Source organism: Callospermophilus lateralis, chromosome 1, assembly GCF_048772815.1.
Source record: "Callospermophilus lateralis isolate mCalLat2 chromosome 1, mCalLat2.hap1, whole genome shotgun sequence".
NCBI classification, from domain to species: Eukaryota; Metazoa; Chordata; class Mammalia; order Rodentia; family Sciuridae; genus Callospermophilus; species Callospermophilus lateralis.
In genome coordinates this window covers 202546511-202569043 of record NC_135305.1, presented here as the reverse complement: position 1 = coordinate 202569043, position 22533 = coordinate 202546511, and the positions used below count along the sequence as shown (strand labels likewise).

The 22533-nt window shown below is 40.9% G+C and overlaps 1 protein-coding gene across 1 annotated transcript; it reads right to left on the bottom strand.

Annotated features, from left to right (window-relative positions):
* Positions 1–2038: 2038 nt before the first annotated feature.
* On the bottom strand, positions 2039–5128 carry Rpl14 (ribosomal protein L14). Its single transcript, XM_076843886.2, has 6 exons — positions 5070–5128; positions 4468–4569; positions 3945–4039; positions 2794–2893; positions 2655–2708; positions 2039–2387 (listed from the first exon to the last, which is right to left on the bottom strand). Exons 1-6 carry the CDS (start codon positions 5070–5072, stop codon positions 2085–2087), a joined length of 657 nt encoding a protein of 218 aa, XP_076700001.1. The 5' UTR covers positions 5073–5128; the 3' UTR covers positions 2039–2084.
* Positions 5129–22533: the final 17405 nt, after the last annotated feature.

Here is a 22533-nt window from a genome sequence, read left to right as displayed (position 1 = left end):
CAGTTTTCTAGTTTGTGGATTACAGATCATGAACTTCTTGGCCTCTGTATCCCAAGTCAATACCTTTAAATTTTTCATACCTCATCACATTGGTTGTTTCTCTGGAGAAGGTTTAATAGATGCCAACCAGATATGATTGCTATAATGCATTTTTTTTTAAAGAAACAAGCTACAGAATATATGCAGCATAAACATTGCTTAAAACAAGGAATCATGTGACCAATTTTTGTACACATATATGAGAAATGCATAGAAAAATATCTGCAAGGATGTATGTAATGGTTCCCTTTACAAAGTTCTGGAATCGGAGACCAAGGAGCCCTTTACTTTAAAATGTTTTATTATGGTGTCAATATATTTATGACTGGATTTAAAATTCAGCTATGCTAGGCATGGTGGCACATGCCTTTAATTCCCAGTGGCTTGGAAGGCTGAGGATTTCGAATTCAAAGCCAGCCTCAGCAATTTAGTGAGGCCCTAAGCAACTCATTGAGACCCTGTCTCAGAATAAATATGTAGAGGGTCTGGGGTTGTAGCTCAGATGGTACAGCGTTTGCCTTGTGTGTGTCACGTTATCAGGTTCAATCCTCAGCACTACATAAATACAAATAAAGTAAAGGTATTATGTCTGTCTACTACTAAAAAGATTTTTTAAAGAAAAAAATAAAGGGGCTGGGGATGTGGCTTAGTGGTTAAGCTCCCCTGGATTCAATCTCCAGTACCTAAATTAATTAAATTCAGCTACTTGGTAGATTTAAGTGTAGCCTTTAATTTAGATACTAAACAGTATTTCACCCAACAAATCAGAGGAAAAATACCATGAATTAGAGGACATGCCAACTATCTGAGGCAACTGAAGCACAGGCTCCCTGAAAATCCAACTATCCTAATTTTGTCCATAAAGCTACTTTAGAGCAACACAATTCAACCTGTTATTGAGTATCCTTTATGTGAAGACCTGATATTAAGGATACACACTATACTTATTTTCACAAGCATTTCATGATACTTACCACAATATAAGGGAAGTATTGGGTCCCTTTATTTTTAGATGAGTTTCATAGATAGTACAGTCCCCACTCAGTAATACTAAGATTTAAATCTGAATAGTACTTTTTTTTTTTTTTTTGGCAATACTGGGGATTGAACCCAGGGGTGTTCTACCAACTTTTATCACTAGTCCTTGTATTTTAAAGTTTGAGATAGGGGTTCACTAAATTATTCAGGCAGGCCTGGATCTTGGGTTCTTATTTCCAGAATAGCTGGGATTACAGGGTTGTGCCATCCCACTCAGCTTCAGTATTTTCTTCAAGCCACCTTCCCTTCATCATGGTAACAGAACATGTGTGCAGTTAACTTTAAAAGTCCTTTGGATTTGTATTTCCAATTGTTCCCTAAAACATTCTCATCCTGACAACCTCATAGGCTGGACCCAAAGTGCTGCAAAGAAGCGCTCTCCCACTTCCTCCACACGCAATTACTAACTTGTGTCCTGCAAATGTATATTCTCATCCCCTTAGACCTAGAGATTATCTAAACCTTTCTAAATTCCTCATGCAAGACATCTTTCCCCTAAAGCTAATGCCCGATTCACCATTCCATACTTTAGGCACTGAGCTTCTTTCATTAGCTCCTTTTCCTGATGCACCTAAAGGTACTTAGCAAAACAAATTTCAACTTCCCTGTTTCTTTCACTTACTCTCCTGCTTTGACAAACTCAACCAAAAAATGCCATCCCAAAAAATGTCAACCTGTTAGTTTCTGATCGATTATTTGCATATTTGTTTATTTTCTTATTTTTTAAAGAAAACTTTAGTCTCTTGTACATCAGGAAGCTGGAACTCTACCCGTGTGGGAAATTTTTTTTGCATAAGGAAATAAAGTCACTTTCTAATTATCATGATTTGTAATGAGATCAGTTAGTTATGGTTGTGTATAACCAAGCCTGGGCAGTTTAAGGAACTGAGCCTGATGTTTATCAATCTGCCTCCTAACCCTGCCTCAGCAACAAGTTTAAAATCCAAGGACTTTTAACAGATTTGCCAACATGTCAAAAGAATCTTTATTCCTTTTTTAATAGCCTCTTATGCTTTCTTGCCAGATGTCTTCGGAGCAGGTGCTTTCTGGGCTGGAGCTTTCTGACTCTTCTGAGCTTTGGGAGGTGGCACTGCCTTCTGGCCTGAGGCTTTCTGGGCAGGAGCCTTTTGGGCTGGAGCCTTCTTGCCTGCCGGAGTTACCTTTTTTGCTGGAATTTTAGCTTTAGCAGCAGCAGCAGCAGCTGCTGCAGCTGCAATTGCAGCCTTAGCAACAGGTGCCTTTTTGGGAGAAGCTTTCAGGATAGCTGCCCTTTGAAGCTTCTTAACTTCATTCTTGATTATTCTGTTCCTCTGAAAAGTATCAACATAAGAAAAACATTTATTACATATGCATACATAAAACTGACATACTAGTTTTTAGAAAGGGCATTAAGTGGCCCATTCTCCACAACTAAATCCAAATAAAGAGAATAATTTCTTAAGGATACCATGAAATAAAGCAAATAAGGACAACCTCTTTTCACAGTAAGCTCCAAAGACACAGCAAACTGAAATGGAAATTGGTTACTGTTTTCTTATTCAGAAGCAAATTTACAGGACATAGATTTACAAACTTACCATTTTCTTTGCCTTCATTACTTTATAACGATCAAAATCAGTCATCTTGGCTTTCTATTTAAAAAGAAACGAAAAATTATCTTATTTCAAATCCTTCAAAAGAGACAAAGTCAGAATTCAAATGACCCAAAGTCATTACCCTTTCTCTGGCTTCAATCTTCTTGGCCCATCTTGTGGCTGCCCATTTTGTATTGATATCTGCCTTCTGCCAGGCTTGCCGAACATACTTCTGACGGGCACTACAAAGAGGCAAAACCACAGATTAAGCAATTGGCCTTCTCTGGCACTGTAGATCGAACACAGGACCTTGCACAGATGCAAGCACTGAGTCACATCCTAAGGCCCTCTTTGTTTTGAGACACGGTTTCATTAAGCTGCCCTGACTGGCTTTAAATTTGTAGTACTCGTGCCTCAGCCTCCCTTGCAGCTGGAATTAAAGGTATGTGCCAGTGTACCCAGCAAGTAACAAAGTTTTTAGGTCACAAAACTTTTTCCTTTAGGAAGGATTCCATTACACTTTTCACTACAGTCTTACTTGGCATACATACCATCCGGCACAACAATGTGTTTTACCTACTGAATGGTGTTCACTCAGCCAAGACGTAAATTGAAGTATAATTTTATCAAAACTGTAATCTAATCCATTTTACTAGACTTGTGATCCTCCACGAGCATCTTCAAGATTCACCCCGAACTGTTCTTCAAATAATGTAATAATGTGTAATCACAGTAGCAACAGAATGGACATACTCATTCCAGGCTGTATGAATGGTAAGTTTAAGGAAAAAACAGTACTCAAACATCCTAAATGCACACACCCAGCTAAAGGTATTCAGCATATCACAGTTTCTGTCCTATTAGGGTTTTTGTTTTCAGGTAGTGGTGGCAGATGTTAGGAGATGACGCAAATATAGAATATAAATATTTTCTGGAACACTATACAGGTATCCAAAATTAACAACTTAAACTCCCAAAGCTAAATACTTAGTAAACAACACATTAAAAATTCAACTAATGATAACAGTATTGAAAGAGACAAGAGTGACACACTGTTGTTTTAAGGCTAAAAGTGATTGTGACACCAGAAGAGAAGGTCATTTTAAAAGTAAATAATGCCTATTTACTTCATAATATAAATCCTTCTTCTGGAACAGTTATAAATCTTCTGTATTATTTATCGTATTCTCAAGAGAAAGACAACAAAAGTGGCAAGGTTTTCAAAATTAAACAAACTTTTACTAGTATAAACAAACTAAGGAAAGGGGATTGTGATGATTGGTGGATAGTTACCTGTGAGGAAACTTGAGGATGAAGTCAGTGAGCTGCATACATTTGAAAGGCATGGCCTGTCTCCTTACCTGAGTGCAAGGTCCATCAACCAAAGCCTAAAATACAAAGATCAGGGATTTCAGTGTAAAACATGACAGCAATTTAAATGAATAAATATTCTGTATAATTACTTGTCTTTTCAGAACCATCCAACCCACATATTATTAAAATACTAACAACAGTACAAAGTGCTTTCTATATGCCTGAGTATGTTCTGAACTCGTTTTACACATAATAACTTAAACATAGCCAATGTTTTGTTCTAGAATTGGCCGAAAGCACGTTTAAATGGCTGAGGCAATACTATAACCCAGAAGTAGCAGCTAACTCAAGTCTGCGCTTGAAACCCTACCCACACTGCACGGTAAAATAACACTGCCACCCAAAGAGCTCCCAACAGGTCACTTAATTACAGTATCATCTATAGTGGGTACCATTCACTGCCACGTTAAGTCAAAATTAGGACACTTTTTCTTATACATACCCTGTTCTGATCAATAACATCTACAATTGCAACCAGCTTTCCAGCATGAGGCCCAAAGGAGACGTAGGCCACCCGGCCAACCTCCACAAAACGCCTGAAAACCTGAAAGTGCGGGGAGAGAAAACACAGTGAATATTTCAAGGTTTGCGATAACGTCCCCCAGCCTATAGGCAACATGGCTAATTCAGAGAACGACTAAGTGGAACACGCCCAAGTGCCTGGAGAGGACCTGGATGAACGAAATCCGCAGGGCTGGCGCTGGGGGAAAGCCGGCTTCCAGGCCCAAAGGCCCTGCACGCCCCAGAACGAAAGCACCCGGTCCAACTCGGCCCCAGAGGCTGGGGAAGCTACGACGGTCTCAGCCATGCTGCTTTGGGTGGCGCACGCACGCGTGGCCGATGGCGCGCCGGGGTGCCGGGCCCTCAGCGCGATCGCCGGCCGCGCGCCCAGTACTGGCCGAATTCCGCGCAGAGACCGCCCAGGGACCCTCAACAAGCGTTTCCCAGGACTCTCTGGGTTCCATTTCAGGGCTCAAAATTCCCTCCGAGGAAAAAGTCAAGCGGCATGGCCCCAGTCACGGAGCCATCAGCACTGAGACTCACCATGTTGGCGGCGTAGGGCGAGAAAGAAGGGCCGTTCGGTCTTGCGCATGTGTAGAAGAGAGCCCGCCCCTGACGTAAAGAGACGCCGACGTGAGCACCGACTGATTGGGACCTGCTTGCGTGCGCATGCTCGCTGGAAAACAAGGCTTCTCAGGCTAATTGCCTGCTAATTTTTCGCGGGCTTGTGGGATGAAGTTGAATTGGGTGGTTTGAATGGGCGAATTGCAGGAAAGTCATCCTTTCCTAGACCTTCAGGGTGAAGAAGAATACTAAGGCTATGTTTTCCATCAAAACTGTTCGCGTCCCATTTTAAAAAACATCTTCTTCGAAGTGTTCACTGCTCTCGGATTTTTGTCTAAACTTTGATGTTACTCATAGTTTAGTACTAGGGCTTTATTTTCTCCGTAAGTGATCACAGTAGTTTTGTTAACTTTTTATTTTAAAATAGTTTAGTAGAAATGCTACCAAACTAGAAGTAATCTCCATAAACCTTTCTACATTTCTAGATTCCCCAAACGTTACTATTTTAGGTTTGCTTTCTCATTCTATCATTTTATTCTGGACCGTTTTGAGAGGGAATTGCAGACATGATATTCCTTTCTCGCTACATTCTTAAATCCATTTCCTAACAACAGAGACATTCTCTTACATTTTAAGTACAATTTTCAAAATCGGGAAACTAATTAATTTAGTACACAACACTTATTCACATATTTTCAGGAGTCCCACTTAAATCCTTTGGAGCAAATGGGGAAAGAAAGAAAAAAAACCTGGTCCCTATCTAATTGAGGGATTACAAGTTGTATTTAGTTGGCACATCTCTTATCAGTAACAGGGCGGGTGCGGTGGCACATGCCTGTAATCCCAGAGGTTCTGGAGGCTGGGTCAGGAGGATTGCAAATTCAAAGCCAGACTCAGCAAGTTAGGTGAGAAGCAGTTAGTGAGATCCTGTCTCAAAAAATAAGAAGGGCTGAGGATGTGGCTCAGGGGTTAAGCTCCGATGGCTTCAATCTCTGGTGTCACAAGTAAACAAATAACATCTATAACCATCCATGACTGTGGCACCCAAATCAGGAGGTCTGCAAGTTTAAGGCCAGCCTGAGCAACTTAGGGAGACCCTGTCTCAAATTATAAAAGCACTAAGGATGTAGCTCAGTGTTAAAGCACCTCTGGGTTCAAATTGCCAATACCAAATTAATAAAATTTATAACAGTTGCTGAGCCTTTCTTAGTCTTTCATGATCATGAGGCACAAGAAAGGCAACTTGGGCCCCTTCAAGGTCAGGTTTCTGTATAGCAGGACTAAAAGACTACAGACAATAAAAGCCAGGCCTCACCAAGGTCAGGCTGATTCCTAGGTAAGATAGAAACGGATAGTGAAACATCTATATTGCCTAGTGGTCAGACCCCCTCCAAAAAAGGCATGGTAATCTGACTGGACCAAAAGGTTTACAAAGAGTTTGTGCACACTGCCTTACCCAGGGTTGGGTGCTAACTTTCTCAACCCCATGATTGATATAAACCCCTAGAGAACACACATCCCTTGGCAACCCTCTCTTGGGATCCCTCCCCCTTGGGGAGTTCTGTTTTCTTCTATTACTCTAATACATCCTATTTGCTCTCACCCTTGTGTCCATGGATTTCATTCTTCAAACAAACACACATTCCACAATTTCACCCCAAAACACCCTCCTATTTTTTCTCTACAGATCTGGTCATTCTGCTTCTTCCACTCCTATTTCACTATACCTACACCCCCGCACCCTCCCACCCCCCAACACACAAGGCCTGGCCTTTCATACACTTGAGTTCCTCCTTTCCTAGAATGTGTTCCCCTCTCTATTTCCTTAAGAATCACAATGCAGCCCAGAGTGCTAGCACACTCCTGAAATCTCAGACTCAGGAGGCTGAGGCAGGAGAATTACAAGTTCTTCCAGCCTAGCCTCCTTAATTTAAGGAAGCCCTAAGAAACTTGGTGAGGCCCTCTCTCCAAATAAAAAATAAAAAGAGTTGGGAATGCAGCTCAGGCTTAAACGCCCTCTGGCGTTTTAATCAAAACAAAACAAAACTGCAAGCAGGGTGTGGTGGCCCACGCCTGTAATCCCAGGAATTTGGGAGGCTGAGGCAGGAGGATCATGAGTTCAAAGCCAGCCTTGGCAATTTAGAAAGGCCCTAAGTGACTTAGCAAGACCCTGTCTTTAAATAAAATATAAAATAAGAACTGGGAATGTGGCTCAGTGGTTAAACGCCCTTGGGTTCAATCCCTGGTACCAAAAACAAACAAAACTGCAGCACATCTTTGAAGAACCACCTCAAGACCCCTTTCTAAGCAGCATTAGGCTGCTTTGGATTTCTTCCAAGCTGTGTGTGCATGTGTGCATTTGTTTCTGGGATTGAATTTAGGGCCTGGAACATGTTGGACAAACTACTACTGAGCTGCATCCCCAGTCCGTTTTATTTTTTAAGACAGGGTCTAAGTTGCCCAGGTTGGTCTCGAACTTGGGATCCTCTCGAGCCACTGGTATTAAAGTGTGCATCGCGCTGGGCTAAAAGCTCCATTTTAATGGCACGGTAATTTTATTCAAGGAAGCCCTGTCTATCCACCAGAAGACAGCCGGCGTGCAGGAATGAATGAGATAACTTCGCCGCTACAGACGTGAGAAACCAGATGACCTGACCCAGTACACACAGAATTCTGGTTGGCCGGCTACGTGCCCCCCGGAAGACCCGCCCTCTCGTCCAATCACCGGCAGGAAGGGCAGTCTGAGGGTGACGCCAGGAACCAAGATGGCGCCCTGGGCTCGCTCTTAACTCATTGGACCGCTAACTACCTGCAGGGCCACGCCCTTTCCGACACATTCAACTGGTTCTTCCAATCAGCAAGGAGGAAGGGCAATTCGAGGGCGACGCCAGGAGCCAAGATGGAGCCTGTACTAGCTCTCTACTTCAATCAGCCTGTACCTGTGGGGCCACGCCCTTGCCGAAAGACCAATCACCTAGAGGCGAGGCGTGGTGCACACTTAGAATCTATGCTGCTGCCTGAAGGCACTCTGAGTTTAGGTAGATTTAAGAATTTTCATCCTGGAATCCCTCTCCCGGCCCCTGTGCTGCTCCTTCGTTCTTGTTTGTTGCAAGAGACGTGGATGCGCGGGGCAGGGTGGGCACCGTTCTTCGGGTTCCTACAGTGGGGCCTCCAAGGATGGGTATCGCGCGTCCACGCCGGAAGGGAGACGCGGGGGAGGGTTGCAGACGCCCAATTCCCGGCTTTGTCGCAGGTGCTCTGCTCTACGTAGCCAGGGTTGCCTACCTGTAACCAGATGGACCTTGGTATTTCTCTCAGCTTCAGCTTAGTAGATGTGTTTCATGTTTTTTCTCAGTCACTGGAGATGAAGATCTGTTTTTCTGAAGCCCCAAAGAGAAAGAAATCTAACCTCTTCAAGAAGTGAACCAGAAGCTACCCAGAACCCTGATTAACATTTTATTAATTTTGTTTGCGGTGCTGAGGAATTGAATCCAGGGTCTTAGGCAAGCTAGGCCAGTATTACTACCCCTGAGCTACACCCCCAGCCTTTTTCAGATTTTATTTTTGAGAAAAAGCCTCAAAGTTGCCCAGACTGCTCAGACCCTACACACACACACACACACACACACACACAGTTTTATGGGGTTTTTGTTTGTTTGTTTGTTTGTTTTTGGTTCTTGGGAGTGAATCCAGGGGCGCTCAACCACTGAACCACATTTCCAGCCCTTGTTTTGTATTTCATTTAGAGACAGGGTCTCACTGATTTGCTTAGGGTCTCGCTAAATTGCTGAGGCTGGCTTTGAACTCGCAAGCCTCCTGCCTCAGCCTCCCAAACTGCTGGGATTACAGGCGTGTGCCACCATACCTGGCAAAATATATATATATTTTAGTTAAAACATATTAACTAAATATTTATGCCACAATGTGGCATTTTAATACATGTATGTGGTGTGTAAAGGTCAGATAAGGGAGCTTTGTGTGTTGTGGCATGCTTCAGTTATTCTGGAGACTGAGGTAGGAGAATTGCAAGTTCCAGGCCAGCCTGGTCAATTTAGCTAGACCTTGTCTCAAAATAAAATTGAAATAAAGGGCTGGGGTTATAGCTCACCAGTGGAGTACTTGCCTAGCATGTACAGGGTTCAATCTCCAGTACCACAATCAATCAATCAATCATTCAGGATAATTGATATATCTGCTACCTCAAACATTTATCATTTATTTGTGTTGGGAACATTCTTCTCTACTAGTGATTTTAAGATACACCAATAATTGCCCCACTTATCCAACTGTACTATAATAAAACATGAGAAGTTATTCCTCCTATCCAGCCTCATCCCAGTATCCTGTTAACCATCTTCTCTCCATTCCCCTTTTTCTCCCATACCTTTTCCAGGCTTCCTTTTTTTGTGTGTTTTTATTTTTTGGTATCAGGGATTGAACCCACTGAATCATAACCCAAGCCCCTTTTATTTATTTGTTTATTTATTTTTGTTTTGATACGGGTCTCACTAAGTTGCTTAGGGCCTTGCTAAATTGCTGAGGTTAGCCTACAACTTGCAATCCTCCTCCCTCAGCTTCCCAAGTCACTGGGATTACAGGCATGCTCCACCCTGCCCAGCCCCAGGATGACTTTTTTTCTTCTTTTTAAAACCTTTCTGAAGTGTAAGCCAACCCCAATGTGACCAAATAGACATGGTAGCCATGTGCATGACTATCTGACATGATAGGTGCATTCGTATTTAGCAGTGAAGTAGTTTTGTGTTATATCTGTTTTCAAAATTTGTAATCCAGGAACCCTGAAGTTGGGGAAGACAGTGTCCAAACCCAATCAACCCAACACTACTAGGAACAAACCTGTAGTGAACAAAAATCGGGTCTATTGATTCACTATAGTGAATAAAGTTGCAGCAGAGACAGTGTGGAACATTTAATAAAAGGAAGGAAATATATATAATTAGAGGACTATGGGGGAAGTGTGAAGTTTAAGTGGAGTTTAAATGAAACAATGTTTTGATAATCTCAAGGAAAAGTGAGATTGTGAAAGGGGTCAACATTCAGCCTTAGACTGTTTCTGAAAATGTTCAGAAAACTCTTTTCCCAGGCTTGGCACCTGACTTGTAAATTAAAGTTGCTTTTCTGTGTTAAAGTCACTTAGTTCCTTTGAGCAAGAGTGGAATGCTTTATTCTGACTGACAAAGTTTCAAACAGCAAGTTTCTGAAAGTCTTTTATTTTAAAAAACATTTTCTCTGTAAGTGAGAAAGCCATACTCAAAGAAGTGGGTTATTATGACACCTTAAACGTGTAGCATGTCCTTGGCAGAAATATTATTTCTTGTTAACTTTGCAGCTGTCTTTGTTTGTATTTCTTTTTCCTGCCTGTGAATAGCCATGTAGATTTTACTTTTTCAAACTGGGATAATTTTTACTTACCCTACAGAAATGCTTCTTTTATAAGCAAGAAGGCATTCTGAGGGTTATATCAATAGGGAAACTCTGAATCTTTTCTGTTGCGAAGCAGGAAGTAAGCTTACAAACCACAGGTGATGACACACTCCATAATTAGAAGGACATTGGCTTACTAAATCCCAGAAAACTTAGTGAGTTGCAAGTGAAGGTCATTCTAGCAAACTGGTGATTATTTTCTTCCAAATTCCAGTTCCCAAAGAACCTGATAGAATCTAGAATGGATCAGGACTCTTGGGATGCAGCACCCAGCTCCCTCACTCAGTAATACAAGTTTGTCTAATATTCCAGATGCCTGGGTGGTGTGTGTGTGTGTATTTAACAACTAAGGAGGTAATTTAGGTATCTGTATCTTTGAAAGATTGGTCCAGTGTCAAGAAAATATTTGGGAATCATAGCAGATTGTTATTGTTTGTGTTTTAAATATCCTCCAAAGATCTATGTGTTAAAAGCTTGGTCCCTAGCCTGGTGTTATTAGGTGGTGGTGGAACCTCTAATCAGACCTAATGGACCGGTTTAGGTCATTGGAGGTGTGCCTTTCAAAGGGGTTTTAGCTCCACACTCACTTGCTTTCTTTTTTTGCTTCCTGGCCACCGTAAGGTGAGTAGCTTGCTCTATCAATGCACTGCCACCTTGAGGTACTTCCTCACTACAGGCCCCAAAGCAGCAGGGGCTAACAACCACAGACTGAAACCTCTGAAACTATGAGCAAAAAATAAATATTTCCTCTTTTTATGTTGATTACCTTAAGTATTCTATACAATAACAGAAAGCTAACAGATCTTAGGAACACAGGAAGGCTACAGCAAAGATAGAGACTTTTGTTGCTTTTGAACATAAGAAGTTGTTGACACAAAGAAGTTTCATGCCCTAAAAAAGATGATTAAAATTTGTATTCTCTGTGAAAGACATAATATATAAATTCTCCCAGAACTGAGCCCAGTGTTGGAAAAGAATATTTCAGTACTCTAAGTAGATGAATAAATGCAGAATGAATTTATCAAGCTAATAGGCTTCAAATATCAGAACAAGTTCTAGGAGCAGGCAGAGGCAGCCAATTCTTTATATCATAGATGAAAGCACTAGAATCTTCTCCAAAGAAAATCAATATCTATCTATCCCCGCCCCCAACCGTGTACATAATGTTCACCAGAGTGAAAAAGGTAAGATGGAGCTTTGTAAAGACCTGGTTGATTTTGTAGAGACCCTTGACATGACTAAGAATATCCAAACAGAATTCTTCCTGCAGAGAATAGCAGTACGGGGATATCAAAGATTTAATAGAGGATAATTATACGAAGGGTCAGCTGACAAGGATTTGTGATATCTTTCTTAAGCCCTTTCATTTGGCCTCTAAGATGTGGGAAATGGACTCACATTTGTTCCTGTACAGTGGAACCAGTTACTAAACTTCCAGACTCTGTGGACAAAGTCATGTTACTACTAAGGAGATCCTCAGAACTTTTCACCATTCAGCTGGAGTTTCTAAATGAGTAGGGTGATCCTGAGAGGAGGAGGAAGAGAGAAGCATCAGTGAAAAATGCCAGGTGGAGCAATCTCTCAGTATCTGAACTTGTCCAAGTCCAAGAGTGCAGTCATCTTCAGTATTCTGAAGAAACAGGCACACACAGAATTCTGAAAAGGCTTTTAAATTCCACCAAGTCTGAATTGATAGTGATGATGGTGTGTTGCCCAGGTCCAGCCCCAGTGGGGATCCAGGGGTCTTGAAGGAGGAGTGGTGTCGTTGAAAGAAGAAGAGATGGGACGACAGGTTGCAAGTTACAAGCAGCCTCCAGAAAGATCTGCTGCCCCTAGAGGGGGCCTTTATTTTTATACCTTTTTTACAGATGTTTTTTCAAGTAGTTAATGAATAGCTTCAAAGCCCAAAATTTCTTTGATTTACATAATTTTCAAGAGTTAAATTTTTTTCTAAGATATTCAGTGCATTGTTTAAAATATTTTCCTGTAATCTTTGCTTTTATGTTTTCAATCACTAGGTGCTAGACCATGCAACTCAACTACATGTCTCCTGATCTATTATTAACTTTGAACTTTAAAGCATACCTATAATGATTTCATTAACCTTTAACTTTAAAGCATACCTAAGATTATTGGTAAACTTTCTTACTTCTAAACTACAATTCCAATAAAACACACTTAAAATAGTGAAAGTCTATTACTTAAAAGCCTACTACTCTGAAGTGCCTTTAAAATATATCTATATTTACTTTACATTATTTTATTTTTAATTTCCAAAGTAATTTCCTTTTTTCATATGACCTATTTAACTGCTTTCTTAAAGAGTTTTTTTGATCCTTGGTCAAAGTACACCAAGTCTTACGTCTTTGTATTCTTTAGCTGAAGGGCAGGCTCTGCACCTCAACTCATTTGCAATTAATATTAACTATGTATTCCCCATTTTCATCATGAATTCCTGTGTAAAGCAAAGGAGGGAATGTATTTTTATTAGCCTTTTATCCTGGAGGGGGATACCGTAATCTTCCTTTACTTAAGTAAACTACATATGGTGGTCCTTGTACTATTGGCACAGCAATTGTTTTTCTGTAATTAGGCTATTGTACAGGTTGTGGCTTTAGAACTGGTGTGTGTGTATAAATTGTTAACCATCAGATAAACATTTCTTGTTGCTTAGGCTTGAAGAATAACATTATTGTTTGTATCCTGAGAGATATTGAAACACACCTTGGGACATATCTTAATTGTATCCTTAGTCTCATTCTGCAATCTCAGGCAATATGTACTTTTATTATTGATTGACATTTGCTCTATTATCTATATCATGAGTATCATAAACAAAATACCCATGGTTCCGGTTTCCAGATGGTGCAGCCCTGCCACAGCATCCCCCACATTGTGACCCTGTCAGACAGCAGGTGCAGGAAACCTTCACCAGTGTATATACATCTTTCCATGTATCAAGTCCTTGCATCAGGACAGATAGCAGTCTGATACTGACCTCATTCACTTGTCTAATGAAATCAGATTTGTCACCTAGACAAGGATATTTGTGACCCAGACTTTGTGTCCCTATACAATGAGGTAAAGCGTGGGAATAGAGGAATTTTTCCTGATTCCTTGTGTTGCTTGACAAGAAGTTCACAGTGTTTTCAGAGTGAACCACAGAAAAAGCCCTTTTTCGTTGTCTTTCTGAACCATGTCATTTCCAAACCACAGGAGCAGCTGTTCAAATGCTGTAATTCATCACTCAGTACTTTATCCCAAACAATGTGCATTGGTTGAAGAGTGATGAACCTGAGAGGCATGCATGAGGCATTCAGAGGAGATATTTTCTACTTGGACAGGTGTAGAGCAGATCTGCAGAAGTGAATGGATGAGTGGACGGGTGTCCCACATGACAGCAGACAGATATCCTTACAGCCCTGCAACATTTTAACCTCATCTTCTATGTCAGCATGAATTTAGGCTTTTCCATCCTGGCCCTACACCTGTCCATGGCCACTGTGTCTATGTTCCATCTGGCAGAGAAGGGTGGTAGAGAGAATCATAATCTGACAGAGGCACTCTGATGAGAGCAAGGCCATGAAGAGTCTAACCCTGACCTGTATTCCTCAAGTCATCAAAGTCAATGTATATCAGGTCTTAGAAGACTTTGAACCAGTGACACTAGCTGGGATACTTTGAATTTCTTTTTCTTTTTTTTCTTTTTTTTAAGGAGAAGCTAAGCTTCCCCAGGAGGAAGAGGAGTCTTTTTTTTTTTTTTTTTTAGTTATCGGCAGACACACCATCTTTGTTGGTATGTGGTGCTGAGAATCGAACCCGGGCCGCACGCATTCCAGTGGAGTGCGCTACCGCTTGAGCCACACCCCCAGCCCTACTTTGAATTTCTAATCTTATATACTGGCACTGGGCACTTGTCCTGGAGCCAATGTATCTGCTAATCGTGTTTTTGAATTTTGCTGTTTTATATTAATTGTTCTAAAAAACTAGCTAGTATAAACGGAACTTGTAATACCTATATTCTTTTAGGGGAAGTGGATCCTATGAACCTTTAATGCAGTAAGGTTGGAAGATAGTAGAATAAGAGGCAGGCAGTGATCAGCTTAATGCATTTAAAATCCAATCACTTTGGTTTAGTACAGAAAGAAGATATATGTGGAGCTCTTAGATGCAAGTGGCCTTTTAAGTTTTCTTTACATTCTATTATTAGAATATAAAACTTTGCAAAGAAACCTTAGGTAGAAACCCAAGAGTTCTTTGTAAAAAGGAAAAAATATCTCATATAGAACCATCAATACAGTTAAGAATCCTTTTATGAAACCTGAGACAGGGGAGGATGGGGAAAAAGAGGACCTTTAGAGAGAAGGGAAGACCCAGAGAAAAAAAAGAAAGATATATCCATGGAGGAGAATGAGCCAACAAATTCAGTCATTGCTCTGGCTCTCTGGCAGAGAGACAGAGAGTTTTGCTAGAAGAAATACTGTCTGTTGAGTCATCCTTAGGCTCAGATCTTTGCTCTGTCCCTCTCTGGCTGTGTGATGTTGGGCAAACTACTTCTCTTCTTTAATCTCTTTTCCTTGTGAAATGGGGTTTAAAAGTTCTCTGTATTTTCCTCAACATTGTTGTAAACTAAGATGGGTGATGTGAAAAATACTTTATAAATACTTTTTGATGTATAAATAATTTATAGTATACTACTACCCTGGGGCTGAGATATTTGTAAGCAGATCATTTTTTACTGATTCATTTGTTTAGCTAATTTATGCATATGTAATGATCAAAACTCTAATTTGTTGGACACTTTTTTTGTGTGTGCAAAAGCCTGTGTTAAGAAGGCCATATAGTTAATAAGATAGCCCCTGCCCTCAAAGAACTCTAGCCTGGGACTGCTCTTCTCTTGGTGGAACATGCCTTCTGACAGCTCAATGCTGCAGCCTAGGTTGAACTCACGTGTGTTATGGTTTGGATCTGGAATGTCCGCCCAAAAGCTCATGTATGAGACAATGTAAGAATGTTCAAAGGTAAAGCAATTGGGTGGTGAGGTGAGGGCATTACCTCATTAGTAGGTTAATCCATTTGATGGAGTCATAATTTGAATGGGTGCTAACTGTAGGCAGGTAAGTTGTGGCTGGAGGAAGTAGGTTACTGGAGGCATGACCTTGGGAACTACATCTGGCCCTGGCCCTTTCCTTTCTCTCCCCTCCCATCCTCTTTCCTGGATGCCATGAACTGACAGCTTTCCTCCACCATGTGCTTCTGTCATGCCATTCTGCCTCACCTCTGGCCCCGAGGAATGGAGTCTGCTGACTATGCACTGAACTTCTGAAACTGTAAGCCCCAAATAAACTTTTCCTCCCCTAAGTTGTTCTTATCAGGTATTTTGGTCACAGTGATAAAAAGCTGACTGACAAAACTTGACAAGGGTTGGGCTCTATAGCTTGGTGGTCTTTCCCTCACAAAAGTTGGACCTCATTTACTCTTGCCTCGGTGCTTGTGTGAACCTGAGTATTTTTCCTCAGGTGGCCTGGTGGAGTTGAGAAAGAGTGAGGCAGGAGGTCCCTTTATAATGACTGTGTTGAACTGATTGGTATTCATTATTCTCTTGTAGAGTGAGTTCACCTTAGAAATGTTGAGATGCAAGGGGGTTTTACAGGGAGGGTTGGAGGGTTGATTTGGATCCCAGGGAAAGACTCTTGGGCTCCCAGAGTCTTGCTAGAAGCCTATTGAGAAGGTTAAAAGACTGGTATAAACTCTTCCCAACTGAACTCTTCTTTGATTTTTCTGTTTGCCATTATCTAGGTAATCTAATTTCCCATGATTCCAGGACAAATAATTATAGTGCGCTTATCTATTTTTCCAGGACAAATATGTAGAAAGAAAAGAATGGAAAATAATACCTTGTGTTTGGGAGAATTTCCTGAACTGTCCAAGGGTAGGAAGAATAAGTAAAGTGTTCTTAGGCCATTAAAACTCTCATGAAACTTGAACAGATCACTAAAGTCTTCAAAGCTATGAGGATTTCCCTAGTTTTCCACTGGGCCTCAAATCTGAAGGACTTCCTCACCAACTCTGCCATTCCAGGCTTTGTCCACAGGTTTCCATGCATAATGACTGCTGGGGTTAGCATGAAAGGTGAAAGTTAACTCCCAAGGGGCTTACTCTTATGTTGCTCTTTCCAGATTGTACATTTGGGTTCCTGCTGCTTCTTGGACTTGGGAGCAAAGAGCTAGGCTCAGTATTAATATGCACAGCTCTGACTTGGGAAAGTGGGTGTGAGTGAAAAATAGTGAGTTGTCTAAATGTGAGCAGCAGTAGCATTGAGGAGCAAGAGTGTCGGGTGTGTGTGTGCGTGTGTGTGTGTGTGTGTGTGTGTGTATGCGAGAGAGAGAGAGAGAGAGAGAGAGAGAGAGAGAGAGAGAAGTAGGAGTGTCTGGGGTTTTGGGGTAAGGCGTAGGGACGCAGTGTTTCTGTAGGAGGGACACAGATATGGGTGGCTTGAGACTTATGGATAGCTGGGACAGTGTGGTGGGTGACTGTGTATGCATGAGCAGACACACAGATTCACAAATGTATCCGTGGTGTGTGTAATATTTCAAAGTGGAGCCCATGGTGTTATCCGTGTCTTTTCATGGGGACATGTTAAAAGACATGTATTTAGCACTATTTTTTTTTCCCCTTCTCAGCACAAGGACAGATACCCAAAGTTGGCTTTTTCTAATGACTACAGCCTCCAGGACTAATGGCTTACTATTTAACCACGATCCTAAATATTTACTCCTTTTCCCCCCAGGAAGCAGAAGAAATTTGCTTTGGATCTGTATGTATTTTGCATCCATGGGCTGTGAGAACTGAAGACAGAAATCATCAAGCAAAATTAAGACCATTGACATTCTTCATAACATAAATAATAGGTCGAGTAATTAATGATAGAATAGGAGTCCAGGATGGGAGCCACTGATATATGCCAAGTGCATAAAACTGGGCCTAGAACAGAGTAGGTCCTCCATAAATATTTTCTGAGTAGAAAAATGAATATCCAAATCTTTTCAATATAGTAAATGTCCACCAGAAGAGGTCTGTTTAAATAAATAAGCCAACATAGCTACTAAAAAGCAACAGGCAAATCACCTACCTAGCTACTGATAAAATACTTTCCAGGATAGGAATGGAAAGTTCATGTGTGTTGGAGTCTTAACAGCACTAGAAATAGAACCCTGCTGCAAAGAGCTTTCTGAGAGATCTTACTTGGTCTGCTAAAGAGATGAAAAGCTCCTGCATCACCATGGAAACACCTTTCCCCAAAAAGAATGATATTAGAACAAGAACATGCTGGGTAATGCTGTGTAGTGAGATGGTGGTAAACAAGGATGCAGAATGAGTGACAAAGGTACTTGGCGGGAGAGATGCTGGTGCAGCCACCAGGAAGCAATGAATAGATTAATTTACTCATGTAATTAATTCAAATACTGAATACCTATTGTGTTAGGAGCTATTCAAGGCACTTAAGACACAGAGGTGAACAAAAATAGGCTAAAGTTCTACCTCATGGAGTTTTAATTCTACTAGGTGGACATAGACAATAAACAAATATATAGCCTGTCATACAGTGATGAAAGCTACTGAAAAAATAAAGCACAAGGGAGGGTGGGGCATGGGAAGGTGGGGCATGTGAAAGTGGAATTGTTCAAAGAGGCAAGAATGACTATTTTAAATAGAATTGGAAGGGAGGGACTTGAGGAGAAGGTGACACTTGATTAAAGACCTCTGGGAGATGAGAGAGCAAACCATGGATGTCTGGGGGAAGAAAGTTCCAGGCAGAGAGAGGAGTTAGTTCTCTCTTGGCATGTGTGAGGAGGACTAAGGAGGCTGGAATAGGCTGGGTGAGGGCCAGATGGTGTGAAATGAGGGAGCCATGCATCTGGAACCTTGGAAGACCCTGAAAAGACCAGCTTTTATTTTGAGATGGGAGCCTTTCAGGAGAGGGGTGACATGATGTGACTCGTGTTTTAGAGATTACACTGGCAATTAGGGTAAGAATAGACTATGGAAGGAAGATTGTAGCTGGAGACAAGTTAGATGGAGGATTAAAAAAAGACAGTGGCAACATGTAAAACAGATAGTGTTGGGCCTGAAAACAGGATTTGTGTGTACTTCTGTACCAGCAGTGATACTGTCTCGGAGGTCACTAGTATGTTATTAAGCAAAAATTATTTGTCTTTGTGCAGGAATCAAACCCAAATCATGAGCATGCCAGACAAGTGCTCTACTACTGAACCATACTACAAACCCCTAGTAAGCCAAATTTTGTGAACCCAAGTTGTACCACATACATACCATGGGAAGCTGTATTAGGCCTTCAGTTCCTATTGGCATAGCTCCTGGATCAAAAACACTTGGTATGAAGAATATATATATATATATATATATATATATATATATATATATATATAGAGAGAGAGAGAGAGAGAGAGAGAGAGAGAGAAAAAATACAAACTTCCATATACACATTACTGCTCATTCATTACTCTCTCTTCTGTTTTATTTCATAGCAAATCTATAATATTTCACCATTAATACTTCAGTGTGCCTCAAAACTGATTTTTTTAAAAAAACACAACCTCAGTATCATTATCACACCAAAAAAATCAACAATAATTCTCTAATATCTTCAAATATTTGACCAAATTTTGTCCTCATACTTTGTTCCTAATTCCTGGGATCCTGGAGTGGGTCAGAAGCTGCCAGTGAACAGCATCAGTTTTAAGGATATTTAAATCTCTAGAGAATAACCACAGAATTTTGGCTGAGAACCAGCTGCACATACAGAAAACATTTGGGTAGATAATATATATAGAACTTCAACAAATATCAGGCAGTATTCTGAGTGTGCCTTATGAATGTTAGATCGTTTTGGTTTTGTTTTTGGTGGTGCAGGAGATTGAACCCAGGGCCTTGCACATGGCAGGCAAGTGTTCTACTGCTGAGCCATATCCCCAGCCCTAAATCATTTGATTCTTACAAAAACTAGAGATTTTGTTTCTAGAGTAGAGGTGATACTATTTCCCCCTTTTTGCAGATAAGGAAACAAGGTGAGGGATTTTAAATTACTTGTGCTCTGTCATGTGGCTCCATAGTAGTGCCATGATCCAGCCATGCTCTTTTTTTTTTTTTGTAATTGAACTCAGGGACACTCAACCACTGAGCCACACCCCCAATCCTGTTTTGTATTTTACTTAGAGACAAAGTCTCACTGTGTCATTGTGTTGCTTAGGGCCTTGCTTTTGCTGAGGTGGCTTTGGATTCATGATCCTCCTGCCTCAGTCTACGGAGCTTCTGGGAGTAATTATAGGCATGTACCATTACACCCAGCTCAGCCATGCTCTTCACTATGAAGAATTCATTGAGCTTTGAGAGTGTAAATTTGTTAGGTGGATTCAGTTAGGTTGAAGAAATGAGTGGCAAGTCTTTTTTTTCAGTGCTGGGGATTAAGCCAGGTCCTTGCACATGTCATACAAGTGCTCTGTTCTGAGCTTCATCCCCAGCCCGGCAGCAATCTCAGTTAAGGAATAAAATTGTTTCTACTAAAACATAAGATTTCAAAGGTGTTATGATAAAAGTTAAGTATGGAGACCTTGAAAGATGGCTTCTTGATTTGTGATGCACTTAGTTGTCTAATAGCCATCTCAAGTTTAATAAGCACCCACATAGATCTGATCCTTACTATCCCAGCCCTTCAAACTTTACTGTTTGGCTTTCCCCATCTGAGTGGACGGCAGCTCCATCCATCCATTTGTTCAGGCCACACACTCTGGAGTCACCCTCAATCTTTCTCTTTCTTACCCTGCAACTGGCCAGACAAAAAATCTTGTTGACCGTATCTTTAAAATTTATGCAGATTTAGACTACTCTTCCATTACTACAAAACTTGTGCAAGTCCCCATGATCCCTTGTTTGGATACTGCAATGCCTGTATGGTAGGCACTTCTAAAAGGAACCCAATGGATTCCTGCCTTCTGGTAGTCATATCTATGTATAATCCCTACATCTGTAGAGAGGGCCAGATCTAGTGACTGCCTTCTAATGCATAGAATATAACAACAGCCAAGGGATACACTTCAAGGATTAGATTATAAAAGACTGACAACTCTCTTTGTCTCTGTCTCTCCCTTTCCCTCCTTCCCTCTAACCTTCTTTCATTGTCTCACACATGAGCTTTTGGGGGATACCTTACATCTGAACCATAACACTCCATGTATCCATCATCCCAGCTTCAAGGACCATCAAATCATGAGCCAGTCCTACCTCATCTACATCCTCCCTCCTGTGTTATTTCTCATCAATTCACAAATGTGATGATCAATTTTGTATATTAACTTGGTTAGGCTACAGTCCTCTGTTACATGTTAGTCTAAGAATAGTTGTGAAGGTATATTTTGGGTGTGTTTAAAGCACATAATCAGTTGTTTGTCTGTTTTTCAGGATTGGGGAATGAACCCACAGGCACAGTACCACCAAGTGACATCCTCAGCCCTTTCAATTTTTGTATTTTGAGACACTTGCCCAGGCTGACTTCAAACTTGTGATCCTCCTCTCTCAGCCTCCTAAGTAACTGTGATTACAGGTATGTACAACTACACCCTGAACAAGTTGATTTTCAGTAAAGGGAATTACCCCAATGATCTGGGTCATCCTGATTAAATCAGTTAAAAGATCTTAAAGCCTGAGAAAAAAAGTAAATTCTGCCATGGCCAGCAGCTTCAGCTCATGCTGAAGGGTTCTTGCTGCCTTTCCTGATGGCCTGTTGTGCAGACTTGCCTAGCCAGCCCCACAATTGTGTAAGCCAATCCCTTGCAATAAATCTCTTAATATGTATCTCCTACTGATTCTATTGTTCTGGTGGAATCTTGACAGGATACACCAGAAATATCATTTCAGGGGCTGGGGTTGTGGCTCAGTGGCAGAGTGATTGCCTAGCACATGTGAGGCACTGGGTTCAGTCCTTAGCACAGAATACAAAAACAAACAAATAAAATAAAGGGATGCTGTCCATCGACAACTACAAAAAAAAAAAAAAAAAAAAAGAATATCATTTCAGTCGAAAAAAATTCAACAAGATTCTCAGCAGTAAGGATTCTAGGGGGAAATTCATAAAACCAGTGTCTCACCTCAACAAAGATTAACAGTTATTCCTTAATAACATTAACTAATCAAATTTTCAACTATCTGGTTATTTTTTAATATTACAAATATTTTGAACTAGTGATTTTTTTTTTTCAGCATTTTAAATTAGATGGGTCTTGGGGGGAACTCACTCATGGAAACATTTTCTGCAGGGCTCCAGCAGAGGGCCTTCAAATCTCATGTGTTTTAAGAGGACATATGTCTCATTTCTGTTACAACCTCAGTCCTGTAGCTCACTGTTTGACACATAGTAGACTTTTGGTGAATGTATGATAAGCAAACAAATAAATGAATATATGGTTGAAAGAAATACTTTTCTAAACTTGTATCTATTGGCTACTCTCTGTGCCAGGCAGTGGCTAAATGCCATATTTTATCTTTCCAACTATCCCAGGAGGTAGGTATGTTTAGTTTTGCTTGTAAGTTCCCTTTTCATCTATAAGGAAATCAAGGCTCAAAGAGATTGAAAAACATTAGCTAGATCTGTAACTTTATTTTTATAGGGTCATACAGCCCATTCGGAAAATGCATAAATGATTCAAAAAAGGAACACCTGTAATGCCTACCTAACTATAGAATCACACTGTCACCCAGAAGCCCTATCATTATGGACTGAATATGTCCTTCAAATTCAGATGTTGAAGCCCTAACCTGCAATGTGATGGTATTTGGAGGTGAGACCTTCAGCAGATAATTACAGGTAGGTGAGGTCATGAGGGTGGAGCCCTGTGATGGGATTAATGCTCTTGTAAGAAGAGATCAGAGAGCTCCCTCCCATCCCAGAGTTCAGAAGAAAGTCCTTGAAAGTAAGAGAACTTTG

Coding starts and splice junctions, on each gene's coding strand:
- Rpl14 (XM_076843886.2), bottom strand. Junction 4,040..4,467: donor ATGTTATTGATCAGAACAGG/GTATGTATAAGA, acceptor TTTGTATTTTAG/GCTTTGGTTGATGGACCTTG. Junction 2,709..2,793: donor AGATTGAAGCCAGAGAAAGG/GTAATGACTTTG, acceptor CTTTTTAAATAG/AAAGCCAAGATGACTGATTT.